Source organism: Paramormyrops kingsleyae, chromosome 2, assembly GCF_048594095.1.
Source record: "Paramormyrops kingsleyae isolate MSU_618 chromosome 2, PKINGS_0.4, whole genome shotgun sequence".
NCBI classification, from domain to species: domain Eukaryota; kingdom Metazoa; phylum Chordata; class Actinopteri; order Osteoglossiformes; family Mormyridae; genus Paramormyrops; species Paramormyrops kingsleyae.
In genome coordinates this window covers 6,343,117-6,365,430 of record NC_132798.1, presented here as the reverse complement: position 1 = coordinate 6,365,430, position 22,314 = coordinate 6,343,117, and the positions used below count along the sequence as shown (strand labels likewise).

Here is a 22,314-nt window from a genome sequence, read left to right as displayed (position 1 = left end):
CAGGTGACACGCATTGCTAAAACGCATTCTCCCCGCTCGGAAGCAAAATGCGCCGTCTGAAGCAGCTTATACGTTATCTTTGACAACTGACTCGCAAGACAGATGGATCAAGGGAAGATGTAAGGACAAGGATTGGCACAATAAAGATGCAGACTCCTGTTACGCCATGTGCTGTATAGGAATGCAGTCTTTATAGCAAAAGCATGGTTTTAATGGTGTAATTACAGAGCAACCTGACTTTTAGAGAGAGAGAAAAAAATTGCTTTTAGGTCCCTTGTAATCTTCGGTTTAACATTTCGTCTTAAAATACATGGCTTGTGTTTTATACTATTACAAAGGAAGTGTTTGCAGTTAGCTGTGAGGAAATGTTTTGCCTCCTCAAATTGCGTTTTTGGATGACAATTGACAATAGACAGCAAAGTATTTTGACGAATATTGTAAGAATACGTCTTTTACTCAAAAGTAATATTAATTTATTAGTTAACTTTACTTCTATCATTCCTTAATGTCCGTCGGACATTCCATTGTAATTTACGTAAAATTGGTGAAAGTGGTGAGATGTCTTTAAGACTTAATTTCATCGTGTATCAGTCATTACTGCCTTTTCGTTGATTAAATGATTCATACTTCTTTTATCCCCAGAATTTTCCATACTATCTACAAATGAGTTGAAAATGAAGGCCACTTTGCCATGTGATTAGGCTATTAACTATTTTTTAAAATGTATAAACTTATTCGTACATGATATATCTATATATCTAAGTGCAATATGTTATTGTGAAAACCAACTCTGCAATTTTACTTGTTAGTTACAGTTATTAGTACTAAAGTTTGACTATCTTGTTGCCGACTGCTTTTTACACGCGATGTTGATTCCACATAATTGAACAAAAGATAAATGCTGTCTGAGCGATAAAAGAACAAGCCATGCTTTATTGATCGTGGCTACCACATCGGCAAATGGTGTGAAGGGAAACTACATTACCAATATATAGGCGGCAATTAAATGGTTTTAAGGGAGTGTGTCACACCTATTGCCGAAAACTTGTAAGCGACGACAAACACTTTAACGACAGTGGTTAATTATAGTCTAAATGCATTTAAAAAGGCAAAGTTAAAAAATCAAGCTTAACAGATAAGTATTTCAGTTGTTTTGTATGTGTGTTATTTATTTAATGCAATATGTTAAATGCCTGAAATTGTATAGGCCTATTTTGAAAAAGATTCAAATTCGAAAGACTTAGAGAGAACAAATACTTTATAACTTAATAATAATATATCAGGAGATATTTTTGTACACTGAGATAATCATATATTATAAGGTTTATTAATAAAAAAAAAGTAAAGCCGAGAGCCCAGTACTGATTGTGGTGGAGTCGAGGTGAAGAATTTGTTGCTCTCATCTAGGCTTTGCTCCCCGACCCTCTGCATTTTCTACTGCCATTTTCTCTCGTGTCCAAATGTTTTCACTGTACTTAAAGATATTATAATTTCATGAAATTATAGTGAATTTGTTGTTTGGAAATTCATATGCAACTGGTTAAAGAATCTTGTGTAAAAGAAAGACGCGCGTTTTCGTCCCACAAATGATAATACCTTCGCCAGAAACGTTCTGCAAACCGATTACTGGTAAAAGGAGCAGGACAACCATATTGCATCTCAATCTTTATAAGCTTTATATATATAGACAGCCTTGTTGCTTCTTTAATTAGTTGTGATTCTTCAAGGTGACATTTCTTTGTTGCCATTGCCCACCCACAATACTAGACCACCGTCTCTACATACATGGGAGGGATCTGTCCTCTCGTCTTTCACCTTTGCATAGTGTGAAGGACCGAGACGTGCGAGGGGCTAGGACCCGTATTAAATTTGGATGTATCGTAGGACCAAGTGACACAGTAAACACTGAGCTGGGAGAGCTGCTCTATCTAACACTGCAGCCCAAGCCGACGCGGCTCTGATAAATTACAATGGTTTTAATATACATAATGACGCTTTCATATCGCAGGTATACCGACTGAATAGCTTTCGAAACGAATGATGGCAGTTGTCGACTTTCTGCTTGGCGATTTTAAATTTAGTCATTCCCGTGTAGTTAGTTTTAAATCAACAGATCTACTGAGATCGGATTAATTTTCATCTGGCACCTACCTTTTTATATATTTTTCTTCTTTTAAGGATCTGTGTGGTCGATCACTTGCAAAATTCTAATTGTGAATGGATTCAAGTTTGCTTATTTGAACGGGAAGTGGACGGGTCAAGTGGGAGCACGAATTGCTCCCGAAGAGGAAGAAATACCGCTGGAATTACAGTTCGCTAATTTGGGATTAAGTTGGCAGTTTCTGAAGAAGTAGAACTAACAACAGTGTGAATGAACAAGAGAATGTATGCAATAAACCAGCGCTGTATTTACATGTAAGAAAACTTACATTTCTGTTACCCGACGGTATTTTTATTAAGTGAACAACTCTTGCGCAAACAGTAATAATTATTTGCTTTGAATTTCACAGATCTTTTCATTTCTTCGTGCTGTGGTGTAATGCTCAGGTAGGTTTTTGCTGAAACCTTTTTTAGTGGTCGCCATGTATGTTTCCTGTCAACAGAAAACATAATTTTAATTTTCAAGAAACATTTTGCCCTTAAGTATATTAGCCTATTGGTATACTATGCAATCCTTATATAAAAGTTTCATATTTTTTCTTATATAATTTATAGAATACATATATACATGCGTATCTATGCATATGTAGGCTATAGCAAAATCTACCTTGCTTTGAAAAACAAATACTGCAGTATTTAGAGAGGTAAAAAAATCGTGTGAATTTATTTTTTCCCTTTGCATAAAAAGGGGGAGAATCACCCGTCTCCTAATTTTAACCAGTATGTGAGGGAGCAGGGCGCAGTGACTGACCAGCTCAGCCGACGACAGGTCCGGGTTTACCAGCTATACAGCCGGACCAGCGGAAAACACGTCCAGATTCAAGGCAAGAAGGTGACCGCTACAGCAGAGGACGGCAATAGTTTTGGTAAAAAAAAAATTCTTTACGTATTAATTGGCAGTAATAAAACACTCGGTAATTCTTCGAGAGTGCAATATGGAGAAAAAATTGTAGATCCTGAATCATATACAAGTTGGTAGGAAGCATCTCGATAATAAATTATTCTGTACTTAGAATGAATCACCATAGAATAAATCAAGATTTGTCATTTGTGTGTATGTTGTTTATGATTGTTCTTATAAATTGCTAATTGTCTGTTGTCAAGTAAACCAAACTTCGGCAATTTATGGGATGCAAAAAAATGGATGTAGTGCAACGAGAAGTCTGACAAGATACTTAATTATGTTAATTAAAAAGTGACGAGAGATGTTTTTACAATTAAATAATTATTTATAAATAAGAATGCTTAATAATGACATGTTTCACAACGAAGACAGAAACGAACCTGTGTTAAATGCTTGTCAGGTCCATCAGAGAAGTAATGCGATGGACTTTTACGCTGTTGCCATGGCCAGCAGATCCATTGGCGTTTGGGTTTTCAGGATCAGTGCCATTTATATAAATTAACTAGGCTGATGCTAAAATAGACATGCAAACTGTAAAAGCCGCATAAAAGCTTCTGAACACACTGGCGCCTCTTCTTTCTTTTAAACTAATGCTGATGTGTTTTAAGTAGGTACGTCCAAGTTATTTGCTTTTGCTGTTTTGCAGCCCGGCTCTTTGTGGAGACGGACACCTTTGGGAGTCGAGTTCGCATCAAAGGCGCCGAGAGTGGACGCTACCTCTGCATGAATCGAAGGGGGAAGCTGGTGGGAAAGGTTGGTCACCTTTTATATTGCCGCAGTTGTCTTCCCTTCTCAGGACAGCATTCAGTGCCATCCTTTTCATCAATGAGAGCCTGCTTTTCTGTGAACAAAATTGTGTGTAGTTGATTTGTGGTCAGTGCTCAAAGTACTAATCTGTTACACTGTTACTTCGTAGTTTGAATTCTTAGTTTAAGTAAAATGTGTACCTAATATAGGGAATGTGACAGGGACGTTTATGAGTGGTGAAGCTATACATTACACAGAATGTGAATTGTACGCTGAACAGGAAATTGCGTGAATCAATGTGTATTGATCCTTGGCACTGAAACTATTTTTGTTAGGATTAATGCTGTCTAGAACAAGTCAGTTTGCTGTATTTAATTAAAGTATGTGCCCTGCTTTGGTTTATGTAATAATAATAATAATAATAATAATAATAATAATAATAATAATAATAATAAGTCACATTTTTATTCAGATTGAGTTCACAGGAAAAATTGAAGGGGGGACATTTAAGAAAAATTTGGTTGGTTTGACTGATGTTCATCTAATAGCTTCCTGTGTCGCTGATCACCTGCTCAACAACAGGAGGAGATCAGCTCAAACTTATAATGGCTGATCAATTTCTACTGATGTGTTCAGTGTTTTTTTTTTTAAAATTAAACCTGATATAGGATTTTTCATTGTAATTAGTTGCAGCACAGTGGTTTACTGGGTAGCATTGTTGCCTCATATCTCTAGGGCTAAGGTTTGAATCTGTGGGGAAGGGCATGTATATATTTCCCACAAAGGGAAACTGAATATTATCAAAATCTGTGAATGCAATCAAAAAATTAAAAATGCCAACAGTCTTGTGTTTTGTTGGGTTACTGATGGTTAATGTTTGGCCTGGGTAGGGGTTAAGATTGTCATAGTTGGGATTGGGATATGCCCATAGAAATTAATGGAGGCTCCACACAAAGATATTGATACCTAATCTTTATGTGTGTGTGCACTTGTGTGCGTGCACACTCTGTCTTTGTGTGTGAGTGTGTGTGTGCATGCTCTGTCTTTGTGCGTGTGTGTGAGTGTATGTCTGTGTGTGTGTGTGCACGCTCTGTCTTTGTGTGTGTGTGTGTGTGCACATGTGTGCACGCTCTGTCTTTGTGTGTGTGTGTGTGTGCGCGTGTGTGCACGCTCTGTCTTTGTGTGTGTGTGTGTGCGCGTTTGTGCACGCTCTGTCTTTGTGTGTGTGTGTGTGTGTGTGTGTGTGCACGCTCTGTCTGTGTGTGGATTACAGTATGCATGTCCTTCCCATGTCTCATTAGATTCCTCTGGATACTCTGGCTTCCTCCTGCAGTCCGGAGGCACACGGTTAGGCTAACTGGCATAATTATATACAGTACTGTATATAACACCAGTGCCCCTCGTCTGAGGCAAAGTGGAATTGGCTGGCAAGTCAGTGCCCACTCAGAAGTTAGCACGCTAGGCAGTCACATACACTGCCTGTAGTATTGACCAGCCCAGGCTATATAACCATAGTGTGCTTGTGTCTAGCGACTTGCATCCTAGGATGTTCCTCAGCCTCGTGACCTATGCTGCCTGGGATAGACTCCAGGCCTCACTGCAGCCATGTCCAGGATAAGCAGTGGGAAGATAGATGGTTGGGTTCCTACTCTTGTGGGGTTTTTTTTGACCACATCAAATGACAAATGGTTTACTGTTAACCATAAAGGAACAACTACAAATTTAGGAGGTTGTCCAATATCCCCCTAATAAGTTTTGTCTCTAAGAAACATAGATAAAATAAAAGATATTGTTGAAATCTTTTTGAACCTCATTTGAATGTGTGTTGTTATATATTGTGAAAATGGATACCATTTATTCAGACACTGCAACTGTCAATGAACCTCGCAATTTGGAAGATATTTTACCAATTCTAATACAACAGAATAAGACCCAAGAAACAACATTGGTCTGGCAACTGAACATAGTCACCTAAATTTTAATAATTTTTATATGTGGATACTCTGATAGCTATTATTTTTCAGAAAGCATGTTTGAAAGTCCATATTTTGTTGCCGTGGTATCACCTTAAACAATATACTATAGTATGGGTTTAGGAAAACTTTGTAGGGGATGAGTCCATGTCCTACAAGTATAGATAGCAGAGCAATCTGGATTCAGGCACTATTTTGGCCACTATTTGGTGAACTCTGCAATTGATCCTTCCATCCAATCAGCTTTCACACACTTAGTGCAGGGTCACAAGCTTTGAGAAAACAGAACTTCGGTTTATTTTAGGATAATAGCAACTCTTTTGTCTGACATTTCTTTTTTCCTGGCCTTCAGTGTTACTGATTCCACCAATGTAATAACCAATATAACAATGGGCACAGTACCATGTTCTGTGTGTGTGTACTGGTGGTACATCTGAATGAAAACTTTCTCCATCTCTCCTACTAGCCTAACGGGAGGAGTAGAGACTGCATCTTCACTGAGATTGTCCTGGAGAACAACTATACTGCTTTCCAGAACACTAAGTATGAAGGCTGGTTCATGGCCTTTACCAGGAAGGGAAAGCCCATCAAGGCCTCCAGAACCAGGGAGAACCAAAGAGAAGTACATTTTATCAAAAGACTTCACAAGGGTCCACTTCCCTTCCCTAATATGGACCGGCCCAAACATTTTGAGTTCATCAGTTTTCCACCAACTCGCCGAGCCAAACGCAACCGGAAATCAAGGACATCGCCTTAGTGCCAGAAGATCAGTACATCGGTTTGGACTGAGTTTGTATTTTTTTTATAATAAGAGAAAGAAACCATTTTATTTTTGTATTTTTACTACTAAATGCTTGAACAGAACAAATGATGTAACAGATGATAATGTAAAATGATATGATACATGTAAATAAGGTAAGATAGAAAATGAAATGTATATATTTAATATTTCTGAGAGTGTGTTTGTATGTATGCCAGCGCTTTGAAGTACGGTAACTGGAGAATTTAGTCAAATAAACCTTCTGCCTCAATGGAAATCAGTACTTGTTTCCATGACTAACTGTTATGCTCCATAGGACCAGTTGTATAATTTTGAATGTAACCTTCATTTTAAATCATGGTCATTTAATTTTGCAATTTCTGTGCCAGTTTGTGATGCCACTTTTTAAAAGGTGTAAATTTGACTCTATTTTGCCATTCAGGTTGTACTTCAGGTTGAGTTTAAATAAGAGAATGATACCATACTCAGATATCAATGGACAACCTTTTGGAGTTAAGATAATCATTTTCAAAGGTCCCAAAACAATGCACTGTTGCCCTATCAAAAAGAACAAGCTTGCCTCTTGACAATGCATTGGAAAGTAATTTGCATTTTCATTTATCATATATATTTAGCTACTGGTTTCATCATGGATGCACATGAATGTGTTATGATTGTAAAAATAATAACATAAAGAGTTGTAGATCTGTCATCCCTATTAGAATATTAGTGCAGAAATTCTATAACTGTGTCAGATAATCAAAAGTATGAAAGTTTATGTTCCATTCCGTTAATACTGTTTATACTTCTGAATACTGTGAGCACCTATTCATCACTGCAAAACCTAATCAATAAATTGCAATATAAATATAAATGTTTGGGGAGGTTTCTGTAGGTAGAAGCTTGCACAATATGGCTGGGGTCAATGCCTGCATACTGTAAACTAAGAGGGAAAACTAAATATGTTATCAACACATGTCATTCTTCATGTTATTGATTTTGTAATGTGTAAATATGTATAAATATTTAAATTTGGAAATGTACACAAACAAAACATTTTCTGCCGATATCCCCCATCCGTTATAGAACTGCTTATCCTTTGTAGTGTCACTTGAGGGACCTGGATCATGTCACAGACTAGCAGAGTGTCTACTCATATATTCCTCGTATAATTTTGAAATTTAAATTGCATCTCTGTGGTCAGTGTATCCACCAAACCAAAAATGCTTCCACTGCCTCTTAAATCATTTGTTTGCGATTTTTCTATGAATTTGGCTGAATTCAATAGCATAGGAGTGTGATATTGGGAGACAAAAACATATAATTTTAATGTAAATATGTTAAGATCACTTTTTTTGGAGGGAGTGAAGTAAAATTAAAATATTGCTGGCTACACGTTCCCTGCCCCTGGTTCCTACATCCACATCTGAATTAAAAATATTTATTGAAATTCAGGCCAAGATCAACTTCTATATCCTCGTAAAATTTGATTTTTACTCAGATTTAAATTGAAAGAATTCCCTGAACTCACCGGTGTTGCAGGTCACTAGGTTAATGGTAATTCTCAGTTGAGGTGGGAGAATGAAGTAGACATCTGCTGTCCTATTTGAGTAAATCTAGTTACAAGTAAAAGCTACAAGTAAAATGTGTGTTAACTGTTCACGCTACAAAGGCTCGGCTGAAAATGAAAACTCAAAACAAAATGTCAGTTCAGCTTCGGGATTTAGAACATTGGTACCACATTCTGGATTTTCTTGGTTGTATTAGTTGTTGTTTTTTCAAAGAAAACTACCCAAAATAATTTATTAATTCTAAAACCTTCAATGCTATTAAAGTAATAATGTTCTTACATTTCTACATAAATATTATATCTAAAAAATTTTAAACAATATTTAAGTATTTAAGTATAATTCTTTCATATAATTATATTATTCAGTTCACTGGCTGTTTGGAAAACATTGACTTTCATAATATTATATTGCACTAGTTAGGCCAATGTTTTGAAGAAATGTCTGATTGACTTATTTTTCCTACTGTTTTCATTAAACAAGCAAATAAAAATGGTTTCTTTCACTTCAGTTAACATGCTCACAGATTGCCTTTTCATCAACCAATATAATTTTAAGTTATAGAGCGCCACCTAGAGATGTGTTTCTTGCAATGACAACTTGCACAAAACACAAAAAATTTTAATCAATATGAAGGTCAGTCTGTAGGTTTACTCTGGCAATATACGTTTATCCCCGTTCAATTAATCTTCAGGAATGGCATGCAAAATGCACTATAGGATGTCTGGAAATGAGAAGAACAGACATTAGGCTATTGCGGTATTCATCTTCATTGAAGAATTGTCATAATTTTAATCATTTCATTTTGTATACACACACACACGTTTATATTTATTTTTATGTAGCAGACGCTTTTGTATAAAGCGACTTACAAATGAGGCAAATATTGCATATATGAATCTCATGTTACATAAATTGCTTTAAAATACCGTATAATGATATTGGTATATAATAATATGGTACGTTTTGTTGCTAATTGAGATTCTGTGGAATACTTTCATACCAAACACTAAGGACAACACCTACTTCATTAAATATGTTAAATCTGGGAGTTGTGCATATATCGCTTTAATAGAAAGTGAACGCTGTATATCTAGGATGTATGATGCATTATAGCATTTTAATAAACAAAAACACTACATCTCACAAAAATATGGCACTTCTTTTACTGTGCCAAAATTAAAACTATTTTGCCAAAAGTTTCACTATTTGGATTTGTTATTAGGCTACTATACATGCTTCAATGTGAAAATTTCCCATCGTGCATTAACACGTAAAGGTATCAGATTCTCCACAATGAATATTAATAGAAAGCGTCGACTGATTGTTTCCCATGACACTTGACACGTGACCCCGGAAATGCAATATTGACTTTAGTTTAAAAAAATCCGGTCATAAGGATCACACGTCCAGTGAATACTACGACCATTCTAGTTCTTTATCTCAAAGAAACAGTGGTGAGAAATGAATTAAGAAATTATCTGGGTAGCTGTAACTACTCACAAACGGACTATCCTGTTTCTAATTGGCATTTAATCTATTTTAACAATATTGGTTATATATACATTGTTAGCCATTGTTTAAAATTACAAGCCAACTCTTAATTATGATGTCATGATTAACTATGCTACTTTTTAAAAATACGTGAATTGATATGAGTTCTTAAGCTTCAGAAACTGTTGTCCCGGCAACCGACATTGGGATGAATTGGAGTGATTCGCGTTCAGGATAAAACGCATTTTACTTTAGAGATGTAACAGTAACGTTTTGAAAGAATCACGAGTCGGTGAATTTTGAAAACAAGGACATCCAGTCTTTAGAAAACGTCTATAGACACGCTCATCGACCTATCATGTATATGCACCTATATTTGAAACTGGAAATAGCCTGCAAATCCGTTTGGAATGTGGAGTTGGAGAATGGATCGATGGAAGCAGTAGCGGTCGAAACCCATGTGGCGCCCTAGGCAAGCTTCACGGCCGCCCCCAGGCTGTCGGCAAAAAATAAGTGTGAGCGCTTTATGGGGCTTGGGGGGTAAAAGTTAACGACCGGGCGGGATTGGCGGTTTGCTAAGTCGGCGCCCCCTCAGAAAGATGCCGCCCTGGCCAAAAGCATATATATTGCTCTTGCCATGCAGGATCCTCCAATATATGGATGGAGGCAAAAAGGAATATACACTGGCCAGTTATGTAAATTAAAGCTATAACTAATACCCACATAGACTTACGTGTATGGTTTGGTATTATTATATAAGTGAGGGCAATTCCATTTAAGCAATGCAAGCAGCCTGGCAGGCTGTGTGGTGTGTATTTTGGAGTACCCCCGTTACACAGAATGGACCGAGCCATCTGTGCAAGGGACAGCAACAGTAAGAAAGGCACATTGGCGCTATCTAAATGGCGCAGCCCTGCTCCGTCTGCGCAGCGCTCCGAAGATACAGCGATAAATGTCTGCAGTCCGAAACGTCAAATACTCACGCTGCAGCTCTGTTCGGATGTGTCCTCTGTACAATTCGCAATTAAAAGTCCAAAGAATTTTAAAAAAGCAAAAAATAAAGGGATTAACTGGCTGTCTCGTGGGCGACGACGGAGAAGAGGGATTTATTTAGAAGAGGACAACAATTTCAGGTGATTCAAGATTTTCTTTCTCCTAACATAGCTGACACAAATGAACACAAACTCCCAAGCACCCATGTGTTTTGCAAAGGAAACCCCCGTGCACTCTGCATTTTTGTATTAATCGCCGATGCATTTGTCCATTAAAACCAACTTGCATACAACCGCTGAATCTGTGGACACTGCATCGTAAAAAGTGGGTGGTTTAGGATGGGGGGATGGACACTGATCGGAATGACTAGCCGCTTAAATATGGCAAAAAATGGAGAAAATAAATCAGCGGAAAGCTGCGGCGTCGGATTATCTGAGGGCGGCGTGATCTTTTACATAACCGCTGGCCATGGTGACAGGGAGCCGGTCCCATGCTTGCAGGATCACTGTAGTGAAATGGATGCGGAGACGCTCAAGGGTAACTGAACAACTCCCGCAATGGTCAGAACTGTGTGCAGGTTTATATTAAACCACGGGCTGATTATTTAAGTGTCAGTGTTGAATTTTAACACAGATATACCTGGTAGTTGTAAATAAATATGAAACGGAATGCAGGTGGTTATAGTGAGTGTCCATACGTAATTACACACGTAACTACAGAATTTCATGTATTAAAATGCAAAATTAGTGTCCTCGTATGTTTTCGTATAGCAGAATAGCAGTTTTTTGCTGTCTCTATCTAAATTTGACTTAGTTTAAGCTTAAATGACACAATATAAGATCTCAATCGCACAAAATAACCTGCTGTGGAGTTGTGTTTGCTTGTGTATGAATCAGTTATTGAACTTGGGTTTATATAACAGTGGTTTTTATAACATACTGCAATATTTGGAAGTTCCTCATAGTCTTGATGTGGGTGGTGTATGCTTAGAAACTAAAGCTCTGCGTGGGATGGAAACATTTTTAAACAGTAGTTTTAACATTAAGGCACCGTTATAAAACCCTCTCATTATCTGGAGGGGAATCTGTCTTCTTTATATGTAGCCTATGCTATTGTCCAAAACCGAGTATTACTTTCATGATAGACTGGATGCCTGTTTGGGTTCACACTTGAATGTGAGTGTTGAGCATCTTTTATTGTGGATCCTCCACAAGGTATCATACAGGTCAATACCGTAGAGCCCTGAAATCCTACATTATGCATTTTGTACTAGGGAACATAAAGACTGATTAATCCCAGTTGGCAGTCATGTTGAAATCAATAAAAACCCAGCTTCCCTACTTGTTAATTACACAATCACTGACTGTATATTTTTCATTTGATTTATGATTTTGTTTACACAGTGTAACTACACTGTGCTGAAACAAATAGTGACATTAGACATTATTATGTGTTAAAGCTGTTTGTGGAAAAAATAGTTCTCTTACATTGTTGGAAAAAATGGCAAAAAATCCTACTGCCGTCTTCTGTTTCCTGCGATGGATAATTTCCTGCTGGTGTCATGCTTTTAGGTTTAAAATGTCAAACAGACTATCCCATGTAACCTGAGAAAACGAAAACGATGGAGCACAACAGGGGCCTATATCTGCTTCCCATTTGCGGAGACAGCAATGCTGATGTTCCCGACTGTTTCCGAAATGTGTGATGTGGGCTTTAGGCATGACGGTGCACCACAGAAATGTCATGCTAGCAAATTAGCACCATTCCAGTCTGTCACAATTGCATTCTTCTACTTCCTGTTTCAGGTGGATTTAAGGTTCACCTCGACCGGACATTTTCTTACACGGTAACAGCACTTCACCCAGCTGTGCCGGTTCCTCACACGGCTAATGGATCCTCTCAAGGGCACAGTAATCAGCATTTAAACCCGATCTGTGTCCAGACCGCTTCAACCCCTTAACAAACTAACTCCCAGCCTCAGCGGCCCAACTGAGATAACGATGAAGGTGATACTCATGCTAAAATCCATAGACATGGTGTCATCAACTAAATTGATCATAAAGCTTGTGTAAGACCTTTGCTTCAGGCTGTGTTGAGAGTAGACGCAAGGTGTCATGAAGATGGAGATGTGGCGGTATCATCAGCCTTATCCTTTCGCCCTGTCAAACCCACAATGCAGAATAACAAGTTGAGCGGTGTTATTTTTAAAACTTGCTATAAGAATTTTTTCATCTAAAAAAATATATTAAAATGTGGTAGGAATGATGTGTGATGACATTAGTAGAAACAAAGGGAATTAGCACTTTATAGTGATCTGGTATATCACAGATATTTTATAGATTTGATTGCTTGTTTGTATACGTGCCATTTCTTGTGTTTTTCTCGCTCTGTGACACAATCACGTGGTTATGTGTTTCCAAGGTTGTTGTTATTAATAATTCCATTTCTATTCAGTTTCCTGCGGATGGGCAGCCCTACTGCATGGCCTGTAATTGTGAACATTTAGACAACTCTATGCTCCGCCCACTCTCTTCCGGCCCCTTACAAAGTACTTAGACAAATTGGTTTAGCTTTTTGCCTTTTTTCGTAGCTGGAAAATGAGCCCATGATTTTCTTAAGCTTCTTAACAGAGGAGTGATTGTGAAAAGGATTACAAATGACACAGGGGTGTTTAATTAAACTCAGAACTGCATAAATGATGATTCCATCACATGTGCACTCTTCAGTACAGTGCATGTTACACATTTGCTTATCGACGAACAGCAGAACTATCGCATAACCGCTTGTGTGAAAAACGATTGCGTGATGTTTCATGATAAATTACCTGAACTCTGTGTGGTACAAAAGCAGGAAAGTGTGGTGACACCTTCTGAATGAAAGACCATCTCCTACAGGTTGAGGGAAGCTGTGAATGAGATTAAGATGTTACCCAGCTCAAGTGTATAAGCCAAAGAGAAGCAGATTTTCTTATTAACTTGATATCCTGCACTTAGCTTTCCTGCCTGCTTCATGGCTGTCATTAAGTTGCAGTTTACTGTGAATTTATCAAAATATCCAATGAGGTTGTGGTATAGTAGACATTCAGACCTTCAGCATTTGATTATTTGTGGTCACTAAACACATTGTTGGTACTTTAGTGTGAAGAACTTTGTGGCACATGGGTGGATGGAATCTTTAGAATGTAGATTTCTGGAGTTTTCTGTATTTGAATGTAAACATTAAAGTTATGTAGCTAAGTCTTAAGTAATACACCAGAGTGGAGGATCTCTGTCCTGGTACCTGAAGGTCTTTTTGTATCAGCCAGGCAGTGGCGTACAAATGAAAGGAAGAGATAAAGTGTTTCATGATTACGGAACACAGATAGACACATCACTGGCAGTTTCCCTGAGAAGTGCTATGGGGCCCAGTGCATCTTGTTGCTTTATTGATTTATTCTAATGAAGGTTCTCTGGAGACTCCCTTAAAGAACCATGCTGAAGATCAGTGCTGTTGCTTTACCATTTTGTTAACTGTAAAATCACATCCTTTAGATCACAGGTGTCAGACTCCAGTCCTGGAGGGCCAGAACCTTGCACATTTTTAGGTTTCCCCTCGTTTAACACGCCTGATTCAACTTCTTGTGCTAATTACCACATAGCTGTTGAGCTGAATCATTTGTGGTGGAACAGGGAAAGAACTAAGTTACACAGGGCTGTGGCCCCCAGGACTGCAGTTTGACACCCCTGCTTTAGATCCTGAATGCTCATCTTTATGTAATAGATTTCTTGATTATATTTCAATTTCGACTCCTAGATTTCCTTGTGGGTGGCACAGTGGTGAGCACTGTCACCTCATATCTTTGGAACCAGAGTTCCGCGTGTGGAGTTTGCATGTCCTCCCTTTGTCGTCATGGAGTTTGCTCCTGGCTCCCATACCACAGTCCAAAACATGCTGAGGTTAATTGGAGTTACCAAATTCTCCAAAGGTGCACATGTGTGAGTGAGCCCTATGATGGGCTAGCTCTCCATCCTGGGTTGTTCCCTGCCTTCCCCACACAGTCTCTGGGTTGGTCTCCAGATGACCCCAGAACCCTGAATAGGACAAGTGCTTACAGGAAATGGATGGATTTTCCTTGCTTTCTAAACCAGTGTTTCTCAAACCAGTCCTCAGGAACCCCCAGATGGTCCATGAGAACTGGGAGAGAGTAAACCAAAAACTGTCTGGGTGGTTCCCAAAGACTGGTTTTAGAAACACCATTCTAAACATTCCCTTAATCATTCATGTGAGAAATGTATAACTCCCATGAATAGAGAGTTAGAAAATGGATGGATGATATGTAGAATTTGTTCCCACAATGCTTTTCTTTCATCTCAAGTCTTTTGTTGGTCAAATAACGTCTGATGGCCTGCCTTCTTTATGTTTTAGCCACATTTTAAGTTTTTAGCCAACCGGTATTAGTGAATCTCTTTCATTGGATTATTTTGTATTATGTCTTGTGTTTGATAGAGTTGCATGATATATGGGTTAACATATCTGCATGGGTCAGTATTCAAAGTTAATGGTAGTAGTGCTCAAGACATACCTACTAAAATAATGGAGATGATTGCACTGGATGATTAGACATTTCCTGTAGTGAAGAATGAGCGGTGTGTTGGTTTTATGCAGCCTGCTACATATTTTAATGATTAAATCTGGCCTGAAAATCGATCTTTAGTTTCCATTCCCCACTTGAAAAGTGGCTCAGAGATTAGCCAGTTATTCATATCGGCAACATCAAACAAAAATATGTCATCTTTCCACTTCGGTGCAATACTAGTGTTTGGTATTTCAGTTTGAGAACTTCGTAAATTACTATAACATTTTTTAAATGTTTAGTTAGTGTTTTCATTTTGTATTGAAATCACTTCTGATTTCCTTTTTTTATAACCTAAACTTAGAGCTGGGTGATATGGCAAAATAGAATGAATACATAGAAATAAACAATATTAGTAAGCAAATACTTATTTTCCAACAAATTTTACTGTTTACATACAAAATTCCCTTAAAAGGCTATTGATTTTTAAGTATTCAAAGAAATATAGCTCAAATGAACAAAACCATATAATAATGTAACAATGTGCAAAACTGTATAATATTGCAAATATGTTAAAGGGCAAACATAAAATAAAGCAGGACAGAACTGACTGCAACATGTATTCTTGGTCTCTTAAAAACTATTTAAAACAAAAAGCATGGTTAGATTTTTTTGTCCGGCGCTTCATAACGTCACCACGCGTCACCATGTCACATGGTACAAAATCCTCGCGAGAGCAAGACGATTTGAGACAAACCGTGCAGGCTGTGCAGCAGAAACTGGAACCGCCTCCATGACGACACAACTTTGCCCTTATTGACTGAAGATTTTATTCACACGCATGACGTTTGTATCCCAGGGAGTTCCAATGCGTTATCTGCTATTTCTCCCGAAAAGCAAGTAAAGCAGTGAGAACTGGTTTTCAGTTCATTTACCTGGTAAAATAAAGTTAAAATAAATTACATAAATGCTCTAACAGTACACGTAAGTTAGTGGTTTATTTATTGTTAGTTACTGTAATGTTGCGCTGCTTTATTTGTTTAATCGTCCAATCTGTGAAGGCGGCATTCAAGTAAGAATTTTATTGTACTCTGTACATGACAATAATAACTTTGAATCCTTTTAATACATGTATTTTATCTTTTTCCTGGCAGCTATCTTTTTGCACAGAGCCACTATACACAATAGTTTTATTCACTCCTAACAGTTTGTATCAAGAGTTGGTTATTGTAAAAGAAGTAATGTGCATGCAGGTGATATTTGTATATATTTATCTACACCCTTCTGGCAGTGCTGCCATTGCAGTCAGGTATCGCACACTAGGAGGAGTAGAAGTTGTCAGACTTGGCTGCAGTCAGTTTATACTCCAGCCCTGCAGCTGCCGGCAAATCGCGCTCCACGTCGCGTCAGCTCAGCTGCAGACAGACCTAAGCCCAAGTCAAACGCACCCATTGCTTCTTTAAGGGAGGATGGGCAAAATTACAACGTCGTCGGTGATTGGCTGTTGTGCTGGCGTTCAGTAAACCTCTGCTCGATAGGCTATCGAGTTGTCTGTCTTCGCATTCTCTAAAATAGAGCAAACTTGGTTGATTGAGTTTTATAGTCCGTGTGTATCATCGTGATCGTCCTCATTTTTTATCGATAAAAAAATCGAGATCGTTTTATCGCTCAGCACTACTTAAAGTGTATTAGCTATAATCTCAGGCCATGTTCCTTAGATGCTCAGTGACTATTATCTTCCTATGGCGCTAAGGGAGATGTGGTGATTGTTTTGGTGCCTGCCCTGTTCTAGTAACTACGAAAACTGCTCCGCCACATGCAGTTAAGGAACAAAACTTTAATGGGGCTCTCCATAGTAACAACACATATTATTATATTAGCAGATCCCAGTGGTAGCCAAGAGATTTGTTGATTTAACTAATGGTTTGCTAATCTGATCGCACAGCTTGTCAAGTGCTCATTTTCTCCACTGTAACGTGGATGAGAGGATGCAGGCAGCGGTGTGGGCTATACACGGGGACTGTGGCGGAAAAGCTGTGCTGGGGGGGGGGGACAGATGGGCCCTGGTGGGGGAGGGGGGTCGAGCATGACAGAGAGAAGCGGGACAGAGATGTAATCTGGCAGTTGACCACAAACATGTGTAAACTGAAAATGCAGCTCTGCTGATCTAACCATGAACTTGATCTCCATTGTGGATGTGAACTTGTGCTGGTAGGTGATGTGACGTGGAGAGCTGCTGGTGGTTTACTGTTAATGTCAGGGCCATGGCGAGTGAGGTGGACAGTTTGGTCTCTGCCTTACTGATTACTGTGAGATTTTGCAGTTTGCAACTTGGTCACACTGTGAGTCTGTGCATGTGTACCTCTTTTTTTTCGGAGGGGGGTGGTTTCTAGATGAACATATTTATCAGAAGTGCTTGGAGGACCCAATCAGGCAAGTGTTGCTGTGGTGATGGCGTTGGCAGCCTGATAGGGCGTTGGCTAGTCTTGCTGGGCAGAGATAAGCGCCTTTTGGAAGACTGGTGTGTTCGTGCATGTGCACGTGCGTAGGGGGTGGGGGCCCCTGGATGTGAAACGGACATCTATAGACAACAAGATAGTTCTGGAAATCCTCGCGTCACCGAGTAAAGATTTGAAAGCCCACTGGGAAATGTGTTAGGATAGTTCCTTTTGTTCAGTGTGAGAGTTTTTGATGATTTGCTGGGTAACACAGATGTTTAAGAATCTGAACAGAATGTTTCATGGATCTTACATTTCTACATAAGGTATGTTTACTAGATGCTTATGGCAATATTTTTTTGCTTCTTGCGCTCTGTACTAGTTTTTTGACACTGTTTTGTCAAAGTAGCTACTATGGCACTGTGACATTTCTATAAATGCATCCAGACTAAGTAATTTATTATGATACGTGGGTTACATGTTCACTTCTGTCACCAGAGGTAACTTCACTAAAGTCAGATGGAAGTGAACCATAGGAAAGTGAGTCATCGTGGACTTTTCAGTGCAGGACACATTCCGTCAAAGTTGCACAATGATGACTTCCACGTACTCATGGTTGAAAGGCATTTTCTGTGATAAGACCTTTTAGAACTTTGAAGACAAAGTGAAGGATTCTTTAACCCGATCAAGGCAAAAAAGATGAGAACAAATTTAAACTAAAATCGCTACTTTGCAACCATATTTCCACAACAGTTATTTTTTGTCTGTTTTGTATCTATTTATTTGAAGTTTGTTTGTTTGCATTTACATTTGATGTTTTTTCTAAGCAGTCGCTTTTATATCCAAAGCGATGTATAAGTAAGGATCATAGAGCAAGGTCTTTTTTATTGCCGATAAGGGCTATTAGTTACTTTGGAATTCCCCAAAATATTATCAAAAAATAGTCTTGATGTCTTGATCTTGGCAAGAGTGTAGGTGACATCTTTGGGCTGCAATTAGAACAGTGCCCTTGATCCTTTTGTGATTGTAATTTCATGCATCCTTTGGATGGGCTGCAGTGCATATCGCTACTTGGTCACGTTGGCTTCTTGACCGAAGGGCACCGCAATTGCTCTTCCTGCTACAGGGATTTATTGCTTCATGTTACGCTGATGAAAAAAGTGCTTCATGTAAAATTTCATTTGGCACGGAGAGAGATGAAAACAGGAAAGCGGCAGCCAGTCTGCCATGTCCCTCACAAAGATGGAGGAAAACAACAAGAGAGGTAGGATTAGAACAAAGCAGGATTGGCAGCATCTATTAGGGTTTATTGATGCAATACGAATATGCATCAGGACAGTGCGTTCCACTATGGTCTAGGACTCTCTGCCTGTCACTGGAAGGGCAACAGTTCAAATTCTGTGGCTGAGTGATTTCAACCGTCAAGTGAGCAAGACCCTAAATTCGAATTTCTGCTGGGACTGGTTGACACTGCTTTCTCAAATATATATATATCTTGCAAACTGCAGCCTGGTTCTTCTCTATTTCTCATTAATGAAGGGCTTCTTCCTTGCTTTTTGGGACTTCAGTTCTGCTCCTAGGAGCCTGATATGAACTGTCCTAGCAGTGCACTTCACACCTGCACTTAATGTTTCCCATTGCTTTTAATGTTCACTTGATGTCATTCTCCGATTCATGAGAGACTGTCGGATAAGTTGACCGTCATCTCTGGCATTAGAAAGTCACTTCCCCCTTTTACTTGGCTGGTTTCTGGTCATTCCCAGTGTCTCCTGCTTCACCTTTCTCTTGTACTGCTGTCTGAACCTGGAAGCAACCTGCAGAGCATGGTCTTCTGCCAGCAGAACCATGATTAAACCAGGATTTAAAAATGTAGATTTCTTTAAAAATAAAGAGTGGCCTCTTAACATTTTCCATGGCTGTATGTTGCTTTTAAAAATGTGTCTGGTAAATAAATGTAATGTGCGTAGCATCACGGCAGCTCAGCTATGCACAGTAAACCTTCATATTTGTGCATTTGACATGAATTCACGCTTTCTGTTCTTTGCGAGTTGGTCATGAACAATTTTGGGAACATTTTTGGAAGTTGCCTAAAGGTTGCAAAAAGTAGCAGGCACGTAAACCAAAAACAATCCTGAAAATTATTTGGATCACATAAAATCATATAATATATAAAAATTAGTAATACACAATACTTGTTAGTGTAAGTGCACATTATTGCTTTAATATTAAATTCTTTGCTCGGCCAAACGTCTTGTTCTTGTCAACCAGCCTCACTCATGTGTTGGCTGTCTGTGACAGTGCAGTCTTGCATTTCTTGTAGTAAATTTTGAACTTTCCAGTTAATTTTGCATTTTTGATAGAGTCCAAAATGTGGTGCTCAGTGTGTACAGTGATTTATTTTATACATACAGGGGCATAATTTAGATGGTTTTTATATTATATAAAAAGGTCTTCATAGGAAATGACAAAGTAATTTACAGTACAGTAATATTTGTTTAGGAATTGGAAGTGAATAGACTTTTCATGTAATTGTTCAGGCTAGCAGACTGTTATGGGTTGAGGTTACAGGTGCAGCCTTAAGTATTATTTGTGAATTGTCGCGTTCCTCAGGATGTGCCACCTTAACCCTTGTGAATGTGAAGGGGTTACTGTACTGATTTTATAATCCTTTATTTTAGAAGTTTCTAACTCACCTGAATCAGTTCTGCTCAGAGCTCTTTTTCAAGGCAGTAACATATTATGGATGTGTGATTAATTATGACCAGCGAGGATTTAAAAGTGGTTTATTTTGTTGTTTAGAGTTTGTTTTCGGCGAAGCTTTACATTACCCGCACCGTCATAATGCTTTTATATTGCATTCATAAAATGTTCAGTGCACCTTCATATTGTATTCATTAAGTATTCATAAAACATTCATAAACATCATGAACGTATATCATAACATCCCTTAACATCTGTAATATACATTAATAACAAGCATTAAAATATAATGTCAAACTAATATAATATCAAACATTATATTTGTATAATCATATAATGTTTGTTATTAATGTATATTAAAGCTGTTACGGGATGTTAGGATGTTAAGGTGTACTGGCATGCTGCTTATGAATGTTCTATGAATGCATTATGAAGGTGCACTTAATGTAAAGTGTTTCCGTTTGTTTTATACACAAATTTAGGCACAGATTGTAAATGTGATTACTTGAATGAAGACACCGATTTCTCACAGCTAAAAAGAAATTCACATGATGTAACATTGACCTTTACTTTTGTGCTGGTTGCCTGAGTTACAGCTTGTAAACAATTCAGCATGGCAGGGTCGGTGAAGATGTCTGGCTAGCTACTTTGAATCATCCCCTGTGTTTTCTTTCTTGCAAGACCCCAGTGTGAGAAAGATAAGTCAACATTGCTATGTGCTAAATAGGTAGAACGATATTTATAAGGAATGAAACATTAGGGATGTGACGGGAGAGTTTTCCCACAGTTCGGTATTTGTCGTGGTTTTTGGACCACAGAAATGATATGGTTTCGGTGTCTTTACATTTAAGAAGAAAATAAAAGCACATCACACCACATCACCCTTTACTTCAACATTGAAGTAAAGGGTGATGCATTTTCCAGGTTGATATATTTTCTGTATTTTTCCATATAACAATTCTCCATTCAGAAAGATGGCAGAATAACTAGGTCTAGTTTATGTCTCTACTGTGTGAAATCAAGGAGAGAAAAACATAAAAATTAAAAGTGCCTCTTAACTTTGATAACCTGTAGGTGCTGTGTCTATTCCATTTTAAATGAACAGTGTGCATAGTGTGTACTGTACCTTTACAGACAATATCAAATACATTTTTGAAAGAAAACTTTTGGAATACCAAATCATATCTTTATAAAGAAAAATTATTTTATTTGACAAGAACATGTACAAAGTTAATCATGTCACTGTAAAAAAGCAACGACAATCAATGGCAGAACAGTAAGTGTAGATAGATACTCAATATTACAAACAAGAAACAGCAGAATGTTTTTGATACAGCAGACCCACAGAAAGGGGGCAAAAAATTAAATGTGTTGTGACGAGTGGTCGAGTCATTTTAATAAAGAAAATGACAGCTCTTAAAATGAAATACTGTCTTTGTTAAGGACCAATTTGTTAAAAACCAACAGTTTACATGACTGTCATGGTTACACTCTAAGGAAACACACACATTCTACGGCAGACATTACACAATTACCACATTTACAATTACCAAAAATAGACAAATACCCATATTAATTTACAGCAAATAAAGATAAGTGCGGTGCAGTACAAAACATGCCGGCTGCTGACCAACCCCACGGCGTCACAGTATGTCAGCCAATTGTCGACAGTGGGTGGAATTATGTCAGCCAATTGTCGACAGTGGGTGGGATCACCTCTCATTCAGTATAGTATTGCTGAATCGATGCCGATTACATTTGAAGGATGCGGCCACCTTTAGCCGCGAGACCCCGAACTTTTCTTATTTTCAAGAAGATATTAAAATCTATATTAAATCTTTGTCTACCTCCTATAACAAAAAGGCAATTAAAACCTTAAATGTATGCTCACGTTTTGATGTTTTTCTATAATTTGTATTTGATTATTTATGTTGTGAGGAAAGTTTGTTAGTTATGTGATTATTTATTGCTGTATACTGTTTGGCTACCCTTGAACCCCTGGATCTTTGCCTTATTGTATGTTTT

At 38.1% G+C, this 22,314-nt stretch overlaps 2 protein-coding genes across 10 annotated transcripts in view; both read left to right on the top strand.

Moving 5' to 3' along the window:
• The first annotated feature begins 1,496 nt into the window (after positions 1-1,496).
• On the top strand, positions 1,497-7,387 carry fgf17 (fibroblast growth factor 17). Of its 2 annotated transcripts, none has more exons than XM_023838431.1 (5): positions 1,497-2,415; positions 2,511-2,547; positions 2,882-3,026; positions 3,711-3,817; positions 6,251-7,387. In XM_023838431.1, the coding sequence occupies exons 1-5, from the start codon at positions 2,372-2,374 to the stop codon at positions 6,539-6,541; spliced, it is 624 nt and encodes a 207-aa protein (XP_023694199.1). In that variant the 5' UTR covers positions 1,497-2,371; the 3' UTR covers positions 6,542-7,387. The 2 variants fall into 2 exon arrangements, with proteins under 2 accessions (XP_023694199.1, XP_023694198.1); XM_023838430.1 differs by having other exon boundaries at positions 2,849-3,026.
• Positions 7,388-9,552: 2,165 nt separating this feature from the next.
• Positions 9,553-22,314, top strand: part of LOC111857514 (dematin) — a 35,716-nt gene continuing 22,954 nt past the window's right edge. For 2 of the 8 annotated variants that reach the window (XM_072704429.1, XM_072704434.1), the window contains exons 1-2: positions 10,479-10,739; positions 12,405-12,605. The gene's annotated coding sequence lies outside the window, so the exon portion shown is untranslated. Of the gene's footprint in view, positions 9,570-10,478; positions 10,740-12,404; positions 12,606-17,629; positions 17,916-18,664; positions 18,854-22,314 lie in introns of those variants that run through there. The other 6 variants (XM_072704427.1, XM_072704433.1, XM_072704440.1 and 3 more) reach the window with 5 other exon arrangements.

Excerpts from the sequence above, each read along its gene's own strand:
- fgf17 (XM_023838430.1), top strand. The coding sequence starts at position 2,372 with ATGAACAAGAGAATGTATGCAATAAACCAGCGCTGTATTTACAT. Across the intron at positions 2,416-2,510 it reads AACCAGCGCTGTATTTACAT|ATCTTTTCATTTCTTCGTGC; the intron begins GTAAGAAAACTT and ends TGAATTTCACAG. Across the intron at positions 3,027-3,710 it reads AGAGGACGGCAATAGTTTTG|CCCGGCTCTTTGTGGAGACG; the intron begins GTAAAAAAAAAA and ends GCTGTTTTGCAG.